General features: G+C 36.9%; 1 protein-coding gene across 4 annotated transcripts in view; it reads left to right on the forward strand.

The window, feature by feature from the left end:
* Nucleotides 1-23561, forward strand: part of ATL2 (atlastin GTPase 2) — a 68904-nt gene that overhangs the window by 16874 nt on the left and 28469 nt on the right. For 3 of the 4 annotated variants that reach the window (XM_061155575.1, XM_061155578.1, XM_061155576.1), the window contains exon 2: nucleotides 11727-11971. The exons of the other annotated variant lie outside the window; for it this stretch is intronic. In XM_061155575.1, the coding sequence (XP_061011558.1) occupies nucleotides 11727-11971 (245 nt within the window). The remainder of the gene's footprint in view (nucleotides 1-11726; nucleotides 11972-23561) is intronic. 4 annotated transcript variants of the gene reach the window in all.

Below are 23561 nucleotides of genomic sequence, written 5' to 3' on the forward strand. Positions count from 1 at the left end.
AGCAGTGGGACTTTAACCAGTTTTATTGCCTGTTGTGTGTTTATAGCCAGTTCCAGCTTTTTAACACCATTCAATTGAGAGAACCACAATTATTCTAATGGGAAAAACACAGTTTGCTTTATAAGGTTAAATTGAAACAAAGGATTCTTGACTGAGCATTCTGTAAGAAGTAAATCATTGATATATTATGCAAGCAACTGTATATCAGCTAAGTCTTTTTGATTAGTTTTCAGCGTTAAATTATGTGCTGTATATGAGGTACCCCACTGTGCTCTAAAATATGCAAGCAGCACATAATTTTTTTTGAATTTAAAAAGCTATCTGCAAAATATACTGTTTAAGCATTTAATAATTTGCTACTGTAGAATTTAGGGGCTTCCCTGGTAGCTCAGTGGTAAAGAATCCTCTTGCCAAACAGGAGATGTGGGTTCAATCCCTGGGTCTTGATCCCCTGGAGAAGGAAATGATAACCCAATCTGTATTCTTGCCTGGGAAATCTCATGGATGGAGGAGCCTGGCAGGCTACAGTTCATGGGGTTGCAAAAGTCATTCACGACTTAACGACTAAACGTAGAATTAAAGTAACTTCTGGGTTACAGTTTATGACTGTGTGTTTTCTTAAAGCTGCCTAGATTATGAATAGACAGATGGTTCATACAAGAGGAAACAAATATGCATAGAAAAATGATCAGCCTCTTCAAGGATATGCGTATTAAAGCAAAATGGATACTGTGACTAAAGATATGAATTTAAAATTTTCATTTTAGCTTATATTTTAAAAACAATTTTGTCAGTATAGGTCTACATATGAATGGAAAATGATTTTTTGGTATTTGATTCAGTTATTGGAAAACTTGCTGGGAACAGCTTGTGTATGTGAATCTTAATCAGTTGTAAATTTTATGAAATCTAAGTGATCATGTGTTTTTGATAAGCATTTAATATCTGAATTGGAAGATGCTATAAGTGTAAAATACACAGTGAATTTCAAAGACAGTATGAAAGAAAAATGTAAATACCTGAATTTTAAAACATTGATTTTGAGTCAAAATGACAATATGTATGTTGCGTAGATTTGGTTAATAAAATAATATTAAAATTATTTGCTTCTTTTTACTTTTTAATGTGACTAAAGAAAACTAAAAATTACCTATGTGGCTCATCTCTCCTGTGGACAGGCCTATCCTATATTGATAATTTTTTGTCTCCATAAATACTGAGACAGGTTGTCAAATATGAATATGCATTTGTCTGTTTTCTCTTTAATTCATGTAGTTTAAGTCTCTTATTTAGGGTTATTATGTTTTTCTGATGTTACCCATTTTATATCTAGAAATACTTTTAGTCTCTAAGTCTACTTTGACATTCTTACAGCTGCACCATTTTTCCTATGGTTATTTGTATATGTATCTTTTTTCCTACTTTTACTCTCAACCTATCATTGCTTTTATATTAAAAGAGCTGCTTCTTTATACAGTATACAGTTTTGCTTTTATTATCCAGTGTGACAGTCTCTTGTGTTTTCATTGGAATGTTTAGTATATTTACTTTTAATGTAATTATTTAATTGGGCTTAAGTTTGCCACCTTGCTGTTTGTTTTCGGTTTGTTCCTTGAGTCATTTATTCTTGTTTTTTCTTTGGGTTAATTGGATATTTTTTAGTGTTTCATTTTGGTTCCTTATTGTCTTTTTTAGGTTATACTTCTTTGCTTTTTTAGTCATTGTGCTAGAGCCAATAGTATGCATCTGTAATGTATCAAAGTCCATTTAGAATCAGTGTTTTTAGAATCGCTTTCCACTTCAGAATATTAATAACCTTAGAATGTAATTTATTTGTCCCCACATATTTGTCATAATTTTTAAAAATCTTCTACATACTTTATAAACCCCACATGGCAGTCTGTATTTTTGTTCTAAATGATCAGTTATCTTTTAAGGACATTACTTGGGGGAAACAACCAGTCTTTTATTTTTGTATCCATTTATTTACTACTTTGGATACTATAGGAAGGAGGGAGGAGGCTTTCCATCTGGTATCATTTCTTTTCAGCTTGAAGAATGAAGAACATTATTTAGCATCTCATGTAGTGCATATCTTCTGGTGACAAATTTGAGTAGCTTTTTTGTTTATTGTCTATATATTGCTTTCATTTTTCAGTAATAGTTTCTAAATATAGAAATCTGAATTGGAATTCTTTTTTTTTTCTTTAAACACTCTAAAGATATTATTTTGTTGTCTTCTGGCTTCCATTGCTTCTGATGAAAAATAGTCATTTGAATTATTCCCTTTACTGTCTGGTGGCTTAGATGCTAAAGAATCCTGTGGAAGACCTGGGTTCCATCCCTGGGTTGGAAAGATCCCTTGGAGAAGGGAATGGCTACCCACTCCAGTATTCTGGCCTGAAGATTTCCATGGATTGTATATGGCATGGGGTCTTGAAGAGTTGGACACCACAGAGTGACTTTCACTTTCTTCACCACATCACTTCTTTAAGAATTTTCCCTTTATCTTTGGTTTTTAGCACTCTGATGTGGTTTTCTTTTTGTGTTTACCCTTTTTGAGGTTTGCTTTTTGGATCTATAAGTCTCTGACACCAAATTTAGTAACATTTGACTCAGTTCAGTCCAGTCACTCAATCATGTCCAATTCTTTGCTACCCCGTGGACTGCAGCACGCCAGGCTTCCCTGTCCACCAACTCCCCAAGCTTGCTCAAACTCACGTCCATCCAGTCGGTGGTGCCATCCAGCCATCTCATCCTTTGTCGTCCCCTTCTCCTCCTGCCTTCAATCTTTCTTAGCATCAGGATCTTTTCTAATGAGTCAGTTCTTTCTCATCAGGTGGCCAGAGTCTGTCCAGTGAATATTTCATTTTAATTATTGTACTTTTCAGCTCTAGAATATTCATTTGTTTTCTAGTCATCTATTTATTGGCTGAAACTCCCTAACTACTTATTAAGAGCTTATTGAACATATTTGTAATGTCTTCTTTAAAGCTTTTGTTGAATATCTGGGCCACTGCAGGATTGTTTTCTGTCAACTGCTTTTTTTTTTTTTTTTCTTTACGGTGGGCCACGTTTTCTTCTCTACATTTCTAATAATTTCTGATCATGTTCTTTAATTGTACGTTGTGCATTCTGGAGATCTGGATTCTGTTGTCTGATTTGTGTTGTGGCTCAAAGTTCAGTTACTGATTGCTCTTGACCTCTTTATAGGCTTGACTTTGTATCTTTTTAGTATGACTTTTAGAAAGCTTAGAGGAAATCCTTCTAACTTGGGGATACTAAATCTCCAAAGTGTCTCCGCTCTTAGTGTTAGGCTTTGTTTGGGTGGATCTTCAGTAGACCTTAAAATAGTTAAGCATGGGCTTTGAATCTAAGATATGGCATTCCTGGTGTTTTAGCTCCAATGCCTGAGGTGTTCTGTCCACAATGGCTGGGCCAAAATGTCACAGTGTCCCAGTACAGTTTGACTTCTGGTATCTCTGTTCCTCTTAGAACCCTGTAGTTGCTGCTTTTTGTAAGCCTTGTGTAGTGTGTTCTCCTGTACCTGTGAAACTTGTCAGCCTTGGCCAGGGACTTCTGGGCTCTGCCTCTGCATTGCTGGAGTTCATTCTCAGGCGTGTTTGACTCTGTGACTCCATGGACTGCAGCATGGCAGGCTTCTCTGTCCTTCACCACCTCCCGGAGTTTGCTCTAACTCATGTCCATTGAGTTGGTGATGCCATCCAACCATCTTGTTCTCTGTCGTCCCCTTCTCCTCCTGACTTCTACCTTTCCCAGCGTCAGGGTCTTTTCTAATGGTTCTTCACATCAGGTGGCCAAAGTATTGGAGCTTGAGCTTCAGCTTCAGCATCAGTCCTTCCAGTGAATACCTCTGCATAGTTCCTTTTTCTCTGTTCTGCCTCACAGCTTCCCATCCCACTGCCTTTAATAGTCCTGAACTCAGATCTTTGCTTATGCTTTGGTTCCCCACTCTAGGTTTAGGAAATTGTTCCTAGGCAGAGAGTGGCTGTGGATGGGTGTGTGTGTGTGTCTGTGTGTGTGTGTGTGTGTGTGTGTGTGTGTGAGAGAGAGAGAGATATCTTTTTCCAAGGATTCTTCTCTCTCTTGTCCAGCTTGAAAAAAGATGCCTGGTGTATTTAGTTTAGTTTTATGGTTTGTGGCAGAGGGCCAGTCTGGTAGCAGTTATTTTAATGACTGAAAGAAGCAGCCTCAAATATTTCTGTATCCCACTGCAACTCCCAAGTGAGCTTGTGTTTTTAAAAACAAAGCAAAACAGAATTGGGGAAGATTTGTACTACTTTGTGATCTGCCTTTTTCCTGGTTATTTTATACCAGTCTTAAAGATATCTTTAATTTCTTAAGTGTGTATATGTGTTTTAAAGCTGCATAATATTATCAATATGTAGTTAAAATATTAGGCCAGTTTCCAGTTTTGAGACATTCAACCTTAAGTTTCACTACCATAAATAACACTGATAAACCAACTTGTATATCTTTGTTAGCATCTGTATTTATTTTCTTGTAATAAATATCTAGAAATAGGTTTACCATGATATAACCTCTTTAAAGCTTTTAAAATATGTGCTGAAGTAAACTTTTGAGCACTTATATACTATTTTTATTTTGTTATGGAGTGTAGATGTGGAACAAATAAATACCAAACACCAAAATATCACTTTGCTTTTGTTGAATAGCTAATTTTTGTAAATAGACTAAGTGCACTGAATCCAGGCCACTTTCCATAAAAATTTGTTTTAAGTTTTTATTTGGAATGAATATACTTTGATTGCTTCTGAAAAGTGAAATACTTTTTACTTGGTTTTTTTCTACAAGTTTAGTTTTGGGTTGATGTAATCTAATGCTAGTGGCATTTTATTGTAATGTAGATTTACAGCACCTTTCATTGTCATAGCTTCTAATTAAGCCTGAAGTTTTCAAATGTACTTAGTCCTGAAGTGTCACTTTTCCTGTTGGAATATGTACTGAATGTATGAATTTGGCAAATACAAGATAAAGTATGATTCAACGGCGAGAAAAAAAAAGCAAAATGATAGGTGTCTTCTTTTTTAAAAAATAATTGACTTTTACGTTTTAAAGCAGTTTAAAACGGTTCACAGAAAAATAGAGCACAAAGGACAGTGTTGCCACCCCCCCCCCCCCCCCCCCCCCCCGGCACTTCCTACAGCCCTATCAACATCCCACACCAGAGTGGTATATTTGTTACAATCAGTGAACTTTCACTGACACATTATTATCATCCAAAGTCCAGAGTTTCCAGTAGGTTTCACTTTGGGAGTTGTATATTCTGTGGGTTTTGGCAAATGTATAATGACATATCTCTAACATTAGTTTCATAGCCCTAAAATTCCTCTGTGCTCCATGTACTCATCTCTTTTTTTCCCCCAACCCTTGGTACTGACTTTTTTTAAAACAAAGGTAGTGTCTTTTTTTTTTTTTTTTAAGGCCTTGTAGCAAATAGGTTAAGTATATTAGGAAAACTATATTGACGGGCTGAAACCTACCTTCCCAGCAATCTCTTAGCATTGAAAAGTGGAAATGAAATCAGCATTCTCTGCATAGAAGTTAACTTCAGTTTAAAATCTTAAGTAATGCTAAATTTAAAAAGACTTCCACTTGTAGGTGATCACTATTAATATTTACAGGTATTCTAAATAAATTTGCATATACTTATTAAATTTTTTTTTCGATGGCCTATATCAGTATTTGATGAATGAAATACTTTACCTGTATTTAGTCCACACTTGGTAGAGAAATTACGATGGGGGAGTAAATTTAGCTGAACCATGTTATTGTGCTCCATAATATCTTTGAAACATTTGCTACACTTCCTTTTAGAAGTCTGTTGACTAGAAATAGTGACAAATATGCTGCCTGTGTATCTGTAGTATCTATCTTTATCCATGATATTAAAGGAAAACAGGCTACTGTAGTCAACTAATTTAGGTGAAATTTCAAGTTAACAGATTTCCTGCCAAATGGTTAATTTTTGTTTTTATTTTTAAGGAACCAACTAATGCTTTCTTTACATTAAAGATAAGACTACTTGTTGGTTTTAACAAAATCAGCAATCTCCAAATTTGGTCATTGTGATATTTTAGCACTTACTGATTTTGAGTTCCTTTTAATTGTGCATGTGAGTACGTGGTCAGTTGTGTTTGGCTCTTTGTGGTCCCATGGGCTATAGCCCGCCAGACTCCTCTGTCCATGGAATTTTCCAGGCAAGAGTATTGGAGTGGGTTGCCATTTCCTACTCCAGGGTCTTTTTAATTAAAATGTGTTATTTGTTAGCTCTTCATAGTTTTATTTGTGATTTTTGTGATAAATGTACTACTCTCGAGTTGCTAGAAGTATTTCCCCAAAATAATTATGTGATTGTTAAATTTGCTTATAAATGGGTGGGAAAGGGGCATGTGTAAAACTCCTGAGTAAAATATGTACATTTCATTCATTCAAGAAATATTTATTAAACACTTGCTAGGTGCCAAGCAGTTTTCTAAATGCTAAGAGCAAGAGTAGTCAACAGGGTGATTAGGATCCTTTTTTTGGTGGCCTGCACCTTGTATGCAGGAGGGGGAGATATGATGTACACATGTAAATGAATGAAAAAAGGTCATTTTTAAATACTGAAAAAGGCTCTGGGGGAGAAAAACCCTGTTCTGTTAAAGTGATGGGTAGGATCTGTAATTTAGACGGAGTGATTAAGGATAGCCACATGGAGGAGATAACATTTGCAGTGACACCTAAATGATGGAGAAGCAAGCCACTTCAATTTCCAGGGACAGAACTTTCCAGACAAGGAAGAATACAAGGCAAAGATTCTAAGGTGGGGAACAGGTTTGGCCTATTCAAGGAACAGCAGGAGGGCTAGATTGCACAGAACTGTGGAGGCTGTAATCAGGAACTTAGAAGATCCCCCCCCCCCCCCATTTTCTGGTTACAGGGGGAAACTAATTGAGGGTTTAAGCAAAGGATTGGTAATCTGGGGGGGTGGGGAGACATATAATAAATAAGTACTTACATAAATATTCAAATGATGGGTGGATAAAGTTTGGGGGAGTGTAGGAGGACTAGGAACCTTGGGAGAAGATATTCATGAGGAAATGACATTTAAACTGAGGCTTAAGGAATTAATTAGGGGAACAACATGGGAAAGAATATTCCACACAGAGGAATGGCATGGTGGTATATGAGTCTAGAAAGAGCTTAGTGGCATAAGGCTCTGAAAAAGACTAGCTTGTCTATTTGTAGTTTACAGAGGGGAAAGTAGCACCAAATGGGGCAGGAGAGATTTGGCAGTGAGGACAGGTCTGTGACAGTCAGTGACAAAGGTCTGTCTAGTCAAAAGCTATGGTTTTTCCAGTAGTCATGTATGGATATGAGAGTTGGACCATAAAGAAAGCTGAGCGCCAAAGAATTGATGCTTTTGAACTGTTGTGTTGGAAAAGACACTTGAGAGTTCCTTGGACTGCAAGGAGATCCAACCAGTCCATCCTAAAGGAACTCAGTCCTGAATATTCATTGGAAGGACTGATGCTGAAGCTGAAGCTCCAATACTTTGGCCACCTGATGCGAAGAACTGACTCATTGGAAAAGATCGTGATGCTGGGAAAGATTGAAGGCAGGAGAAGGGGTGGACAGAGGATGAGATAGTTGGATGGCATCACCAACTCGATGGACATGAGTTTGAGCAAGCTCCAGGAGTTGGTGGTGGACAGGGAAGCCTGGCGTGCTGCAGTCCTTGGGGTGGCAAAGAGTCGTTCATGACTTGAGCGACTGAACTGAATTGAACTAAACAGGATTTTATGAGGCATGTGTACAATTTTAGCTGTTAATCCTCTGTAACAGTGATTTTAACGAGTAACTTAATCACATGTGCATTTAATATTATTAGTAGTTGCTACTCTGAGGGTTTGATTGGAGGAGGGGGCAAGAAGGGAGACCAGTTTGGTTACACTTTAAGTGAGCTAGGATGGTGTTTTTGCTTTCACTTTCCTCTCAGGTTCAAAGGATTTGTTAAATAAGCCACTCATTATATATAAATAATACAAATATTTATTAGAGAATTATCTAGCTAACATTAAAAGAATAGTAATAATACTAACATTAAAAGAAAAGAGAAATAGAAAGAGCAGAGGATACATCAGCTAGTTGGGTTTGACCAACATCCAGACTTAAACAACGCTAGGAAGTCTCGAGACGCAGCACATCTGGAGTCCCAATTGGGAAAAGGTCCCAGGCGTCCACTCCGTGGGTGAGACGTCAAAAATTGCAGTTCGAGGTTCCCATTTATAATCCCATGACGCAAATTGATATCATCATCAATGTGTGACCAAACTGCAAGCCTAGTTTCATGTTAATGCTGTTTGTTTTGTCTTGTAAAACTTGGAATGTTGTTAAGCCTGAGGCTTGGTTGGCCAGGCCCCCTTCAGGGGCTCAGCCATCTTCTTCCCCCCTTTTATCTGCAAGTCTTGCACTCACAGCAGGCGGTCACTCCCGGTCACTCACAGATAGGGCAGTGTCCAGGCAGTGTAGAAGCCAGGTCAGAGGCCTACTCTGCTTTGTCTCTGATGCCTAAACAAGACTATTTATTTAATTTCCCTGACAGATGGTGGTAATGAGAATAAGGATGATATCAGTAGAGATTTTGAGTGAAGACAGATTTAAGACCTTGGTTAGATTTAGGGGTGTGGAAAAGGAGAAATGTATCAGGGACAGGCCTCAGGTGTGTACCTGCAAATGAGTAGATGGTGGTGATGTTACATAGCGACCCTGGTCAGTTAAAGGTCACTGTAGAGATTTAGCATTCTAAGGTTGTAAATAAAAGCTTCTCCTATGGGATTGATTATTTTAAAATTACAGTGCAGTGTGTGCTCAGTCATGTCTGACTCTCTGCGTCCCTATGGACTGTAGCCTGTCAGGCTCCTCTGTCCATGGGAATTTTCCAGGCAAGAATACTGGAGTAAGTTGCCATTTCCTTTCTCCAGGGGATCTTCCGGACTAAAGGATCCAACTTCCATCTCTTGTGTCTCCTGCACTGGCAGGTGGATTCTTTACCCTTGAGCCATTTACTGTCACCTTATGACAAACGCATATAATGCTTACTATGTATTAAGCATACTTCAACTCATTGAATCCTGATGACAACTTAATGTGGTAGGTGCTGTGACTATCCCCATGTTACATATGAGAAGACAGGCACAGAGAAGTTAAAAGACATACATCTAGACAGTTTTGCTTCTTGGTTCATTCTTAACTACTAATTAGGCTTGGAAGGTTTTAATTAAACACAGTTTGCATACTGTGTGGTAATTATCTAGACTCACCTAATGATATATTAAATTGGAATGTAACTGTGTTAGACTTTTCCTGGGAAGTTTACTTTTTTGTGCATTCAGATAGCATACCTGGCTATATCTTTATAGTACTGAAACAAGCAGTGGTAATATCCTCTTTAATTAAATACTGCTTTCTGTTATTTTCTAAAATTCTTTGAAATTGCTTTGTCTTTATGTGTGCATGTGCTAAGTCACTTCAGTTGTGTTTGATTCTTTGCAGCCCTATGGACTGTAGCCTGCCAGGCTTCTCTGTCTATGTGATTCTCCAGGCAAGAATACTGGAGTGGGTTGCCATGCTGTCCTCCAGGGGATCTTCTTGACTTAGGGATCGAACCTATATCTCTTATGTCTCCTGCATTGGCAGGCAAATTCTTTACTACTGGTGCCACCCTTTGAAATTGCTTGGTCTTTGTATTTTACTGTTTGCAGCACCTTTTGAAATAGTGTTGATTTTACTTTGTACAGTTAAATGTGCCTCATAAAGTGAAGGTAAAGGCTCTAATGTGCATGCATACTCAGTCGCTCCATCGTGTCCAACTTCTTGTGACCCCATGGACTGTAGCCTGCCAGGGTTCCCTGTCCGTAGAATATTTCAGGCAAGAATACTGGAGTGGGTTGCCATTTTCTCCTCCAGGGGATCTTCCCACTCAGTGGTTGAACCTGCATTGGCAGGTGGATTCTTTATCACTTTGCCTGAAGTCTCTAATAGTCTTTGGAAATCACATAATCTAGATGTTTCTTTTTGTAAAGAGACTGAAAATTCATTAATATAGGTATGTAATTTTTGCTGTGAGAATAGTGTCTTTGTGGGCTGATATTGGTACACTAACAGTGTGCCACTCCTCGGCTGTCTCCTTCTCTGAGAGGAGAGGCTGTCGTTGGGTTGAACGTAGTAGATGCTATATATTTCCTTAGATTGGAAACTGGCCCTTAGTAGACAAGCTCAAGGGGGAGAGTCTCTTACAGACATTGATGTGGGAAAGGATATGACCCCGAGGAGTGTACTAGTGGGGTCAAGCAGTTGATGGGGAAGAAAGGCAGACGAGGTATTATTGTACAAAGCCTCTGAAACTAGCTAAGTTGTGTCCACCCTTCTGTGACCCCATGAACTGTAGCCTGCCAGGCTCCACGGTCCATGGGATTTCCCAGGCAGGAATACTGGAGTGGGTTGCCTTTTCCTTTACCAAGTGGTCTTCCCAGCGCAGAGATTTAACCTGCGCCTCCTGCATTGGCAGGCAGGCTCTTTTACCACTGAGCCACCAGGGAAGCCGAAACTAGCAATTAGGTGGGTTTAAAAAAACAGAAGGGAACAAAATAGAAACCTAAACTTTAGAAAATTCTCTCTTCTGTTACATATTCTATTGTTACTTTTTCATCACCATTCAGTAAAGTTCTGCAAAGGTTAACTTCTTTTTGTGTGCTGGGTGAACAAAAGAGTTTATATAGCTGTTTCTTAGTGAAAATCGCTCAGTTGTGTCCAACTCTTTGGGACCCCATGGACTATACAGTACATGGAATTCTTCAGGCCAAAATACTAGAGTGGGTGGCCTTTCCCTTCTCCAGGGGATCTTCCCAACCCAGGAATCGAACTGGGGTCTCCTGCATTGCAGGCGGATTCTTTACCAACTGAACTAGCTGTTTCTTAGGAGTTATGTAATTTGAAGCAGTATCTATGGTGTTTGGTGAGAAAGGGTCCTAGAGGCAAATGAAACTCTGTCCCTCACTAATTGTCCTCCTTGTGTCTTTGTGTCTTCCACTCAAACATTAATCATGTGCTTTGTTTTAATAAGGAAGGCTATTTTTTTAGGTAACTTTTATTAAATTAGGACCCACTAGCTTTATCATGGCCATTTTGGAAAACTTTTTAGGATCTTAACAATTATATATATATGTATATGCTTATATATATACACACACACACATAAATAAATAAATATATATATATTTTAGTCTTTGTAACTTGGAATTATTTCCAAGTGAGTCTGGGGGGAAGAATGGAATATGAATTATTAGGTGAAATTGATAGTTTCTGTGTGCATACAGTAGCAGAAGTTGTTTATAGATGAATACAGTGTTCAAGAACAGTGTTGCTCACATTTAGCTGTGAAGACTTAATTGAGGCCATATTTAGTAGTGCTGCTTATCTGTATATATAGTAGGAAAGTGACTGGTATTCTTGGTCCTGTCTAATATTATAGAGGGAGTGAGACGTTCAGTATGTAGTTGAGCATCACTTTTGTAACTATTTCCAAGTGACCTATAATGGTGAAGAAGTTATTTGAAATTTTGCTTTAGTTGTGGTCCTTTAGGAAAAAGTTTAGAATGCAGGAATTAAAGTAACCTGTTTCTCTCTTTTTTTAACTCTAGGTGAGAATTATGAAGATGATGACCTAGTAAACTCAGATGAGGTTATGAAGAAACCATGTCCAGTACAGATTGTTCTTGCACATGAAGATGACCATAACTTTGAGCTTGATGAAGAAGCTTTGGAGCAGATATTACTACAGGAGCACATACGAGATCTAAACATAGTAGTGGTGTCCGTGGCAGGAGCTTTTCGTAAAGGGAAATCATTCCTACTGGACTTCATGCTTAGATATATGTATAACAAGGTGAATAGTGTCTTTTAAATTGAACCAAGTTAAAAACAAAAATTACCAGCCAGTCTTGTTTAAAAATAATAGATAAAAAGCAGTAGGAACTGTATCTTTAGTTTTAAAAAATATAGTTCTTGATACGACTTCTCAGTTAAGATAGTAATGTAAGTTTGTTTGAGCTCTTGATTCTTCTTCATCTCCCATCTCCATAATTCCTCTTTGCAGGTAGTACATATTGAGGTATATGATTGAGCACCTGTGTTCAATGTGTTCCAAGCATTGTAACTCTAACTCAAAATGTCTGAGTATACTTTAAATTTCCTGAGTATTGTTCAGTCTCTCCTTTTTTGTATTTCCTCACACCTTCCCCTTCTTGATTACCTTTGCAGTAATGAGTAAAGTAGGCTGATAGAGACTTCTGAAAAGGTATACTTATGCTCCTCAAATAAGTCTCCTTTAGAGAATTTTTCTTTTTGAGGTAAGATTCAGTCCCTTAAAGTGACTTCCATGGCCTTCTATGATCTCTAAGCCTCATTCCTTGCCTCTGTAGTTTTTGCAGTTCCTTGACTATGTCATAATTATCTCTCAGCTGTTGCTATATTGCTGCCTTATCTTTTCATTGGAAGCCTTCCATGATTTCTAAGACTATGTTATGACTATATGGCTCAGGTTAGGTGTTGCATTGATACTACTTTAGTTACTTATTTTTCCTGGCTAGTGTAGCCTCTGTCAGGAGTGGCCTTATCTTGATTACCATATCTCTCGTGCCTGGCACAGTAATTGGCCCATAGTAAGCACTTATTTTCTGTTTTGACTAATGAATCACCCTTTCTATTTTCACTTTTTGACAGTTGTTATTTTCCAGACAATTGTTATTTCCTTCCCTTTCCCTGACTTCGACTTTCTCCCCTGGAAAAAAAGCAAAAAAAAAAAAAAAAATTTTCCTCCGACTTGAGTCAGAATATTTTTCTGCTAGTTGAAAGTTGGGCTGAGGGAATGAGAGTTTGATAGGAACCAAGAAGGAGGAATTGAAATTTTGGAGTGGAACACTTAGTGGGGAACGGCTTTATAGGAAGAGGCTTTACATGTTCAGAAGGCCACATGAAGGTGCTAGAAGTAACACGTAGAATTATGTAATTGTCTAAACATCTGTCATGGTGTTGATCTTTACGAATTCTGTGTAAATCTGCAACTGGCTGTGTATGTGCCTTGAGATTAAGTAATAAGGCAAACATTCCTAGTTGATTTTCCAGGAAGCTTTTCAGTATTCTTTTTGTAGGAATCTCTTCAGGCATACTTAAATACACCTGAGTATCAAGGATATAGTTCATGTTAAAGAAGTCTATTTTGCAGAAGTTGGGAGTTGAGAAAGATACAGTAAAGTTTTTCCACTTAAACTTGATTATTTTCCAGAATTTTACATCTGAAATAAAGAAATGTATAATGACTTATTCTTTAAAAAAAAAAAAAGAAAAAAAGACTGTACATTTAAAGATGATGAATTTCTGTATTTTGAGGCTCTAACTTCTTAAGTTAGCTTGTGTATATTATATCTATCTGTGTCTGAGCTGTTCACTGCAAGTGTGTTTGATTCCAAGTAGATAGAACATTTGATAGAACGTTAGAAGGGGAAGGAAACTTAAATCACTTGTCTAGCAAGTTTCACCTTAGGTGCAATTTCTTATTTGATCTCTGATCAGTTAGTAGTGGCTGTTCAGAGGGGGAGTAGCAGCCCACACATGTGTCATATTTGTTATCTCTGAGCTAATAGACAGTGTACAACCTTACACATTGTTGTAGCCTTCTCAGTTAATATCTTCAAAGGTAACCACTATTCTGAACTCTCACCACAGGCTAATTTTGTCTGTTTTTGAACTTCACATGAATGAAATCATACCATAGGGTTTATGTTTGGTTTATTTCATTAACATATCTGTGAACTACCCATGTTTTTGCATCTGTGATAGTCCATTGTTTTTGTTACTTTGGTATTCCATAATATGATTATACCACATTTTTAAAATCCATTTAATTGTCAATGGATAATCTTAATAAGTTTTGGTAAGCTGATTTTTGAGTCACATGTTTCCAAAGAAAAGTAGATTACTCTGTTGTCAGTAGAATTGCTAGAAAAATGTTGATCAAGTGGTCATATAAAAGTGATTCCAACTTCAAGAATCAGTTTAGGAAGGTAGAAACTTAATGTAGTAGAATTAAATTAGTAAAACTTAATTTTTGGGATATATTGAACACTAAGTAATGGGAGCTGTTACTGAGCTGTTCTAGATAAGGATTCTTAATCCTTTATAGAGTTGCTTCTGTTTTTAAATATTTCTTGTTTTTTAAATTTATTTTTAATCATTCCTTATTTTTTAAAAAACTTCTGTGAACAATTTTTACTGTATAAAAGTAGACAGTGAATGCCCATGTACTTAATAATTTTTAGCAAAAAGTGATTTTAATTCTTTTAAGATTTCACTCCATTTCTTTTTCTTGGTAAATTTATTTGTTGAAAAATTTGATTGTTGGTATTATAGTTTCCCAGTCTGGGTTTGCTGATTTTACCCCATTGATGCAGTTTTCTTGTTCTTTAGTTTTGTGAATTTCCTGTAAATTGTTAGTTGAACCTAGATCAGGCTCAGGTTTGACTTTTTGGCAAGAGCATTTCATAGATGATATTTTCTTCTATGAGGAGGCACATGTTATCTTTTCACATAACAGTTTTTGAATCTTTATTGATTCCTGGGTATTCTGATTACTAAGCATTTAACAGGTAATATCTCAGTATTCATAGTAACACTGTGGAGTTGTCTTAGTGTTTCAGCTTGGAGTTGAAGAATGAAACTCAGAGTAAGTGGTACAGCTGGGATTCCAAGCCAGGCAATTTGATGTCAAAGCCTTTATTCTAAAAACTATTATGTAAAATGATGTTTGGTCCATTTATATACTTACACTCCATTGTTCTTTTGTGTTTACTTTTCATTGTTTACTTGTGAAATTGAAATAGACTGACAAGAGTACATGCCTGATAACTTTTCTTGCTGCCCACTGGTATCTGTGCTTAATAAGTAAGAGAGTTTTGACTCTGTTTATATCATAATTGCTGCTGCTAAGTCACTTCAGTCGTGTCCGACGCTGTGCGCCCATAGACGGCAGCCCACCAGGCTCCCCCGTCCCTGGGATTCTCCAGGCAAGAACACTGGAGTGGGTTGCCATTTCCTTCTCCAATAAATGAAAGTGAAAAGTGAAAGTGAAGTTGCTCAGCTGTGTCCGACTCTTAGTGACCCCATGGACTGTAGCCTACCAGGCTCCCCCGTCCCTGTGATTCTCCAGGCAAGAGTACTGGAGTGGGTTGCCATTGCCTTCTCCATCATAATCACTAGTGGCACTTTTAAGGGGAGTTATCTATAGTTTTTATTCTTTTCCATTTTAAGAACTGCTCCCAGAACTTCTTTCAGAGATCAAAAATAGGAACTATCTTTAAGGATTGTATGTGCTGCTAAATATAATTTGCCAAAAGCACAACTATGTCAGGATCAGTATATGGGATATTGAACTTGGTTTCACTTTTTTCTCTAAGGCTAATAATATCTGAGATTAAGATTTGGAAGTGTTAATCCATTAAAAAAACTTGGTTTCTTCTGCTTTCTAAGAAAGAAATGTATTTAGAGGAAGAATAATGCTTATATAAGTTTCTTCCTAGGGTCACTTTATTATTATTATTATTTTGTGGTGTAAGTTAAATATAACAATGTATGTAAGCCTTAATACAGCCAGTAAATTTTTCATTGAGTTATACTTTTGTGACCACTGCCACTCAGATAAAGAAAAGCAGCACTTTCAGCACTCCAGAAGGCTCTCTTGTTCTTTCTCCTACTTATTACTGTCTCCAGCTGTCAGGAACCACTGCTGTTGTGACTTAAATCACCATTGATCAGTTTTGTCTACTTTTGAAATTCATATAAATGTAATCATAAAGTGTGCACTCATGTCTGATTTCTTTCACTTAATATTAAGTCTAAGAGATTCATGTTGTTGTATGTATCAGTAATTGTTTTTTTTAATTGCCGAGTGATATTTCATTGGATGAAGATACCGTAGGCCTGGAAAAGGTCAGTTTTCATTCCAATCCCAGAGAAAGGCAATGCTAAAAGAATGCTCAAACTACTGCACAATTTGCGCTCATCTCACACGCTAGTAAAGTAATGCTCAAATTCTCAAAGCCAGGCTTCAGCAATATGTGAACCATGAACTTCCAGAAATTCAAGCTGGTTTTAAAAAAGGCAGAGGAACCAGAGATCAAATTGCCATCTGCTGGATCATCGAAAAAGCAAGAGTTTTCCAGAAAAACATCTGTTTCTGCTTTATTGACTATGCCAAAGCCTTTGACTATGTGAATTACAATAAACTGTGGAAAATTCTGAAAGAGGTGGGCATACCAGACCACCTGACCTACCTCTGGAGAAATCTGTATGCAGATCAGGAAGCAACAGTTAGAACTGGACATGGAACAACAGACTGGTTCCGAATCGGGAAAGGAGTACGTCAAGGCTGTATATTGCCACCCTGCTTATTTAACTTACATGCAGAGTACATCATGAGAAATGCTGGGCTGGATGAAGCACAGGCTGGAATCAAGATTACCGGGAGAAGTATCAATAACCTCAGATATGCAGATGACACCTCTCTTATGGCAGAAATTGAAGAACTAAAGAGCCTCTTGATGAAAGTGAAAGAGGAGAGTGAAAAAGTTGGCTTAAAACTCAACATTCAGAAAACTAAGATCATGGTATCTGGTCCCATCACTTCATGGCAAATAGATGGGGAAACGGTGGAAACAGTGGCAGACTTTAATTTTGGGGGGCTCCAAAATCACTGCAGATGGTGACTGCAGCCATGAAATTAAGAGACGCTTACTCCTTGGAAGGAAAGTTATGACCAACTTAGACAGCATATTAAAAAGCAGAGACATTACTTTGCTAACAAAGGTCCGTCTAGTCAAGGCTATGGTGGTTCCATTAGTCAAGTATGGATGTGAGAGTTTGGCTATAAAGAAAGCTGAGCGCCGAAGAATTGATGCTTTTGAACTGTGGTGTTGGAGAAGACTTAAGTCCCTTGGACTGCAAGGAGATCCAACCAATCCATCCTAAAGGAGATCAGTCCTGAGTGTTCATTGGAAGGACTGATGCTGAAGCTGAAGCTCCAGTATTTTGGCCACCTGATGCAAACAGCTGACTCATTTGAAAAGACCCTAATGCTGGGAAGGATTGGGGGCGGGAGGAGAAGGGGATGACAGAGGATGAGATGGTTGGATGGCATCACTGACTCGATGGACATGGGTCTGAGTAAACTCCAGGAGTTGGCGATGGACAGGGAGGCCTGGCGTGCTGCAGTCCATGAGGTTGCAGAGAGTCAGACATGACTGAGTAAACTGAACTGAACTGAATTGACAGACTTATGGGTTGTTTATAATTTTTGTTTGTTATGGATCAAGCTATAATGAATGTTCTTATAAAAGTCTTGGTGATGTAAGCACTTATTTCTGTTGAGTTTATACCCAGGAGTAGGAATGTTAGGATCAAAATTTTTTTCAGTAGTGGTTTTTAACCAATTTTGTACTCCCATCAGCGATGTAAAGACTTACAGTTCCTTTACATTTTATAAAACAGTAGTGTCATTTAGCCATTCTGATAGATGTGCATTTTTAAAATTTTAAGGCATCACTCTGTTCAGGTTCATATGCTCATAAAATTGCCAGATTTGATATAGAAGTTTAGCTTATTCATTTAATTATTGCTTTAACTGAATTTGCTTTTGAATATTTCACCTATTCCAAGTGATACACTGAATATAACTTATGTAACAAACTGCTGAAATTTAAGATTTGATATTATTACTGTTTTTGCTTATTAAGAAGCAGGTAGAATTTGGTCAGAGTTTTAAGATTCAGTAAGGAAAAATAAAAATTGGTGGGCTTATTTGTCTGCTGAAAATACGCTAAAGCGTTGGGTATAGAGGTTATGTGGACTATTGACTACTTTCTTTCTGTTAACATATTAGATTTTCCCTCCTTGATTTCTGAATTGTATATTTCTGTTCTTTCATATGCAGATTTAAAATTAGTGTAATTTCACTTAGAAAGCTTCACCAAATGTTGCCAAAGCCAGAGGAATCAGAAACAGATGACATGGAGGAGGCTACAATACGTTGTTCAAAGTCCTTATTGCCATGTTTTAGGAGGGCCTTTCTTGGTTGCATTTCTGAATCTATTCCCTGAAAATGTTCTGTCATCTGTAGCCTTTGAAATAGCTTTCTAGCTTTAAGCCCCAAATGTATGTACTGCCTGTTTTTTTATAACAACCAAAAGTATTATACCTATGTTATCACTTATTTCAGTTTTGTACTTGGGAGAGCATTAATTATTTTTTCCAGTAGACCTTTTCCTACTCCAAAGTGTTTGTTCTTGTAAATGAAAATTTGGTGTCTCTAAAATAGTTGACTTTATTTATCAGGTCATTTATTGAAGAATATCTCAAGTAATAACTGTTGTACATAAGCACTAATTAAACCCCAGCTTTAAAACAGTTGGGGAGTTAAAACAGTTTTATAGAATTCAAGTTCCTTAATACTAGCTTTTTTTGAAGGAGAAAGAAATTTTTAAGTGATTAACTCCCTACTTTATTCCCCTATTCCCCCTGGGACAGTTTTGATGTTTGACTCATGAGTTCTAGTTCAAGATTTCTTTTTTCTCACTCTTTAAAACATTTTTTTTTTCTTGCACGTTTCTTTCTTTTTATAGTTAATAGGATGTATTTTCTATAGACGCTTTAGAGAATGTTCACTGTAATCCTTTTGTCAAGAAGCAAGTTAAAATAATAGAATTAATGCCACATTGCAGTAATATATGGACATTTAACAGAACCGCCAGTGGACCATTCTTTTTCCTCTTAGACTTTTGTAGTGTTATAGGGTGGGTTTTGTATGACTGGAAGTCTTTTATTAAGTTCCTGTACTAAGTGTACTTGATATTTTGTTTTTCTTTTAAAAGCTTTATTGAGGTGTGGTTAACATAATGTATAATTTCACCTACTTGAAACCTGTAATATACAGTCCCATGATTTTAGTATATTCACAATTGTATAATCATCATCACAATAAATTTTAGAACCTTTTTATCACCTGAGAATGAAAAATATGAAGCCCTGTACCTTTTAAGCTGTTAACCCACCGATGCCCTATAACCTCTTCTCCCAGCCTCTTGCCCTAAGGAACTATAATCTTCTGTCTCTCTGATTCTGCCTATTCTGGGCATACATATAAATGAAATCATATAATATGTTGTCTTTTGTGACTTGTTTCTTTCACTTAGCATAATGTTTTAAATGTTTGTTTAAACATGCTATAGCATTACTGGTGCTTCCTTCCTTCTTAAGAATGAATAACATTCTGTTGTATAGATATATTTCATTTTCTTTATCCATTCATTGCTAGTGGGTTGTCTCCACCTTTGGCTTATGACTAATGCTATTATTGTGAATATATTAATATAACATTTTTACTAATTTTATATATAGTACATTAATATGTAATAATGAATGATAATGGTATGATATAAGGGTTTAGCTTCATTCTTTTGGATGTGCTTATCCCAGCACATGTGCTTTTGCATGTGCTTGTTCCAGCACCGTTTGTTGGAAAGGCTGTTTCCTCATTGAATGCTCTTGGCACCCTTGTTGACAATTAGTTGATCATAGACATGTGACTTTATTTCTGCACTCTCAATTCTATTGCATTGGTCTGTTCTTATGCCAGTACTAGAATGTCTTGATTACTGTTGCTTTGTAGTAAGTTTTCAAAACAGGAAATGAATTCTCTTAGTTTTTTATTTTTCTTTTTTCAAGATTGTTCTAGGTCTGTTCTAGGTCCCTTGCAGTTCGGTATGAATTTTGGACTTAGCCTGTCAGTTTCTATGGGAGGTTAGTTGGGATTATGTTGGTGTTTGGACTGAGTATAAAAGATGAGTTTGGGTAATATTGTCTGAATATTAAGCATTTTGATCTTTGAACATGGCATGTTTTTCCATTTATGTGGGTCGTCTTTAATTTCTTTCAAAAATGTTTTGTAGTTTGTATTTTTTATACTTCTGTTAAATTTGCTCCTTATTTGATGATGTTATAAATAGAATTGTTTTCTTAATTTCATTTTTAGGTTGTTCATTGCAAGTATACAATTGATATTTTTATGTTGATCTTTTATCCTGCAATCTTGTTTAACTCATTTATTCATTCCAGTAGCTTTTTAGTGGACTTTTTAAATGTTTTCTATACATATATACAAGACCACATCATCTGTAAATATAGTTTTCTTTTTTCCCTTCCAGTCTGAATACCTCTTATCTCTTTTTCTTGGCTGATTGTCCTAGCTAGAATCTCTAGTACAATGATGAATACAGGTGATAAGAGCATATCTTCTTATCTCTTTCCTAACCTTTAGGGAGAAACACCTAGGTTTTTACCACTGTGTATGATGTTAGCTGTAGAATTTTTTTTGGAGATATTGTTAAGTTCAGGAAGTTCTCTCTTTCTAATGTGCTAAGACAGTTTTTGTTTGCTTTTTTAATCATGAATGGACATTGGATTTTGTCAGATGCCTTTTCTGCATCTATTCATATGATCATATGGTTTTTCTTTAGTTTGTTGATGTGATCATTTCAGTTCAGTCTCTCAGTTGTGTCTGACTCTTTGTGACCCGATGGACTACAGCATGCGAGGCTTCCCTATCCGTCACCAACTCCCGGAGCCTGCTCAAACTCATGTTCATTGAGTCGGTGATGCCATCCAATCACCTTATCCTCTGTTGGCCCCTTCTCCTGCCATCAGTCATTCCCAACATCAGGGTCTTTTCAAATGAGTCAGTTCTTCGCATCAGGTGGCCAAGTATTGGAGCTTCAGCTTCAACATCAGTCCTTCCAATGAGTATTCAGGACTGATATCCTTTAGGATTGACTAGTTGGATCTCCTTTCAGTCCAAGGGACTCTCAAGAATCTTCTCCAACCACAGTTCAAAAGCATCAATTCTTGGGCGCTCAGCTTTCTTTATGGTCCAACTCTCACATCCATACATGGCTGATGGAAAAACCATAGCTTTGATTATACAGACCTTTGTTAGCAAAGTAATGTCTCTGCTTTTTAATATGCTGTCTAGGTTGGTCATGACTTTTCTTCCAAGGAGCAAACGTCTTTTAATTTCATGGCTGCAGTCACCATCTGCAGTGATTTTGGAGCCCCCCAAAATGAAGTCTGTCACTGTTTCCATTGTTTCCCCATCTATTTCCCATGAAGTGATGGGACTAGATGCCTGATCTTAGTTTTCTGAATGTTAGGTTTTAAGCCAACTTTTTCACTCTCCTCTTTCACTTTCATCAAGAGGCTCTTTAGTTCTTTTTCGCTTTCTGCCATAAGGGTGGTGTCATCTGTGTATCTGAGTTTACTGATATTTCTTCTGGCAATCTTGATACCAGCTTGTGCTTCATCCAGTCCAGCATTTCGCATGATATACTCTGCATATAAGTTAAATAAAAAGAGTGACAGTATACAGCCTTGAGGTACTCCTTTTCCTATTTGGAACCAGTCTGTTGTTCCATGTCCAGTTCTAACTTTTGCTTCTTGACCTGCATACAGATTTCTCAGGTGGCAGGTCAGGTGGTCTGGTATTCCCATCTCTTTTAAGAATTCTCCACAGTTGTAATCCTCACAGTCAGATGCTTTGGCATAGTCAGTACAGCAGAAATAGATGTTTTTCTGGAACTCTCTCACTTTTTCAATGAAATGGATCATACTAATTTTTTGAATGTTGAGTTAGCCTTGCATCCCTAGAATAGTCCACTTAGTTGTGGTATATAATTCTTTTTATACATTGTTGGATTCAATTTTCTAATATTTTGTTGACTATTATTACATCTATATTCCTGAGATATATTGGTCTTTAGTTTTCTTTTTTTGTAATGTCTTCATTTGGTTTTGATATTAAGATAGCACTGGCCTCATAGAATGAATTAGGAAGTATCACCTCTGCTTCTATTTCTTGGAAAAGTTTAGAGAGAACTAGTATTTTATCATTTCTTCCTTAAATGTTTGGTAGAACTTAGCAGGGAAACTGTCTGAACTTGGTTCATTCTTTTTTGAAGGTTATTGTTGATTAAATTTCATTAGTAGATACAGACCTATTCAGATGATATATTTTTTTCTCATGTGAGTTTGGTAGGTTATGTCTTACAAATAATCAGTCCATTTCAAGTCAGTTTTCAAAATTGTGGGCATAGAATTGTTCTTAATCTTTTATTATTTTTCTAAAGTCCATGAGATTAGTAGTTTTGACTCCTCTGATTTCTGATATTTTTAATGTATCTCACCTCTCTCAAATCAATTTTATTGATCTTTTAAAGGACCAGCTTTGGTTTGATTATTTTTTTTCCCCTGTTGTCTTGATATCCTGTTTTCTTATGTTCAGTGTTATTAAGGTTTCTGCTGTAATTTTATTCTGCTTCTTTAGGTTAAATTATTCTTCTAGTTTTGGTTTTAGATATTTTTCCTAATATGTGCACCCAGTTCTATAAAGTCTTTTCTAATCATTGCTGTCACTGCATTTCACATGTTTTCATCAGTTGTTTTTCTCATTTTCATTTAGTTCAAAATACTTAAAAATTTCTGTTGGGATTTTTTTGACCCGTGTGTTATTTAGAAGTATGTTGTGTAAACTCCTACTATTTATTTTGGGGTTTTCCAGTTTTGTTTACATTATTGGTCTCTAGTTTAATTCATTTGTGGTCTGAGAGCATGCTTTGTATGATCTGTTCTTTAAGGTTTAAGTTTTGTTTTAAAGCCCAGGGTTCTATTTTGGGGAATGTTCTGTATGAGACTGAGAGGAATGTGTATTCCATTGTTGGATGAAGGAATCTCTAAGATCAGTTAGATCTGCTTGAATGTTGATGCTGTTGAGTTCAGCTGTATCCTTGAAAGTGAAAGTCACTCAGTCGTGTTTGACTCTTTGCAACCATGGACTCTGTAGTCCATGAAATTCTCCAGGCCAGAATACTGGAGTGGCTAGCCTTTCCCTTCTCCAGGGGATCTTCCCAATCCAGTTATTGAACCCAGGTCTCCCACATAGCAGGTGAATTCTTCACCAGCTGAGCTACAAAGGAAGCCCAAGAATACTGGAGTCGGTAGCCTATCCCTTCTCCAGTGGGTCTTCCCCACCCAGGAATTGAACCAGGGTCTCCTGCATTGCAGGCAGATTCTTTACCAACTATACCATCAGGGAACTGATAGTTTGTCTTCTGGATCCGTCAATTACTGATTGAGGGGTGTTGAAGTCTCCAAGTGTAATAGCAGATTTTCTTGTTTCTCCTTGGAATTCAGTTTTTTCCTCATATATTTTGATGCTTTCTTATTAAGCATATATACATTGAAGATTGTCAAGTTTTTCCAGAGAAATGACTCCTTTTATCATTATGTATTACCACTCTTTATCCTGATAATTTCCTTGTCTTAAAGTCAGCTCTGTCTGAAATTAGTGTAGCTACTCTAGCTTTTATTTGATTAGTGTG

The sequence above is a fragment of the Dama dama genome, chromosome 11 (assembly GCF_033118175.1).
Source record: "Dama dama isolate Ldn47 chromosome 11, ASM3311817v1, whole genome shotgun sequence".
NCBI lineage: Eukaryota > Metazoa > Chordata > Mammalia > Artiodactyla > Cervidae > Dama > Dama dama.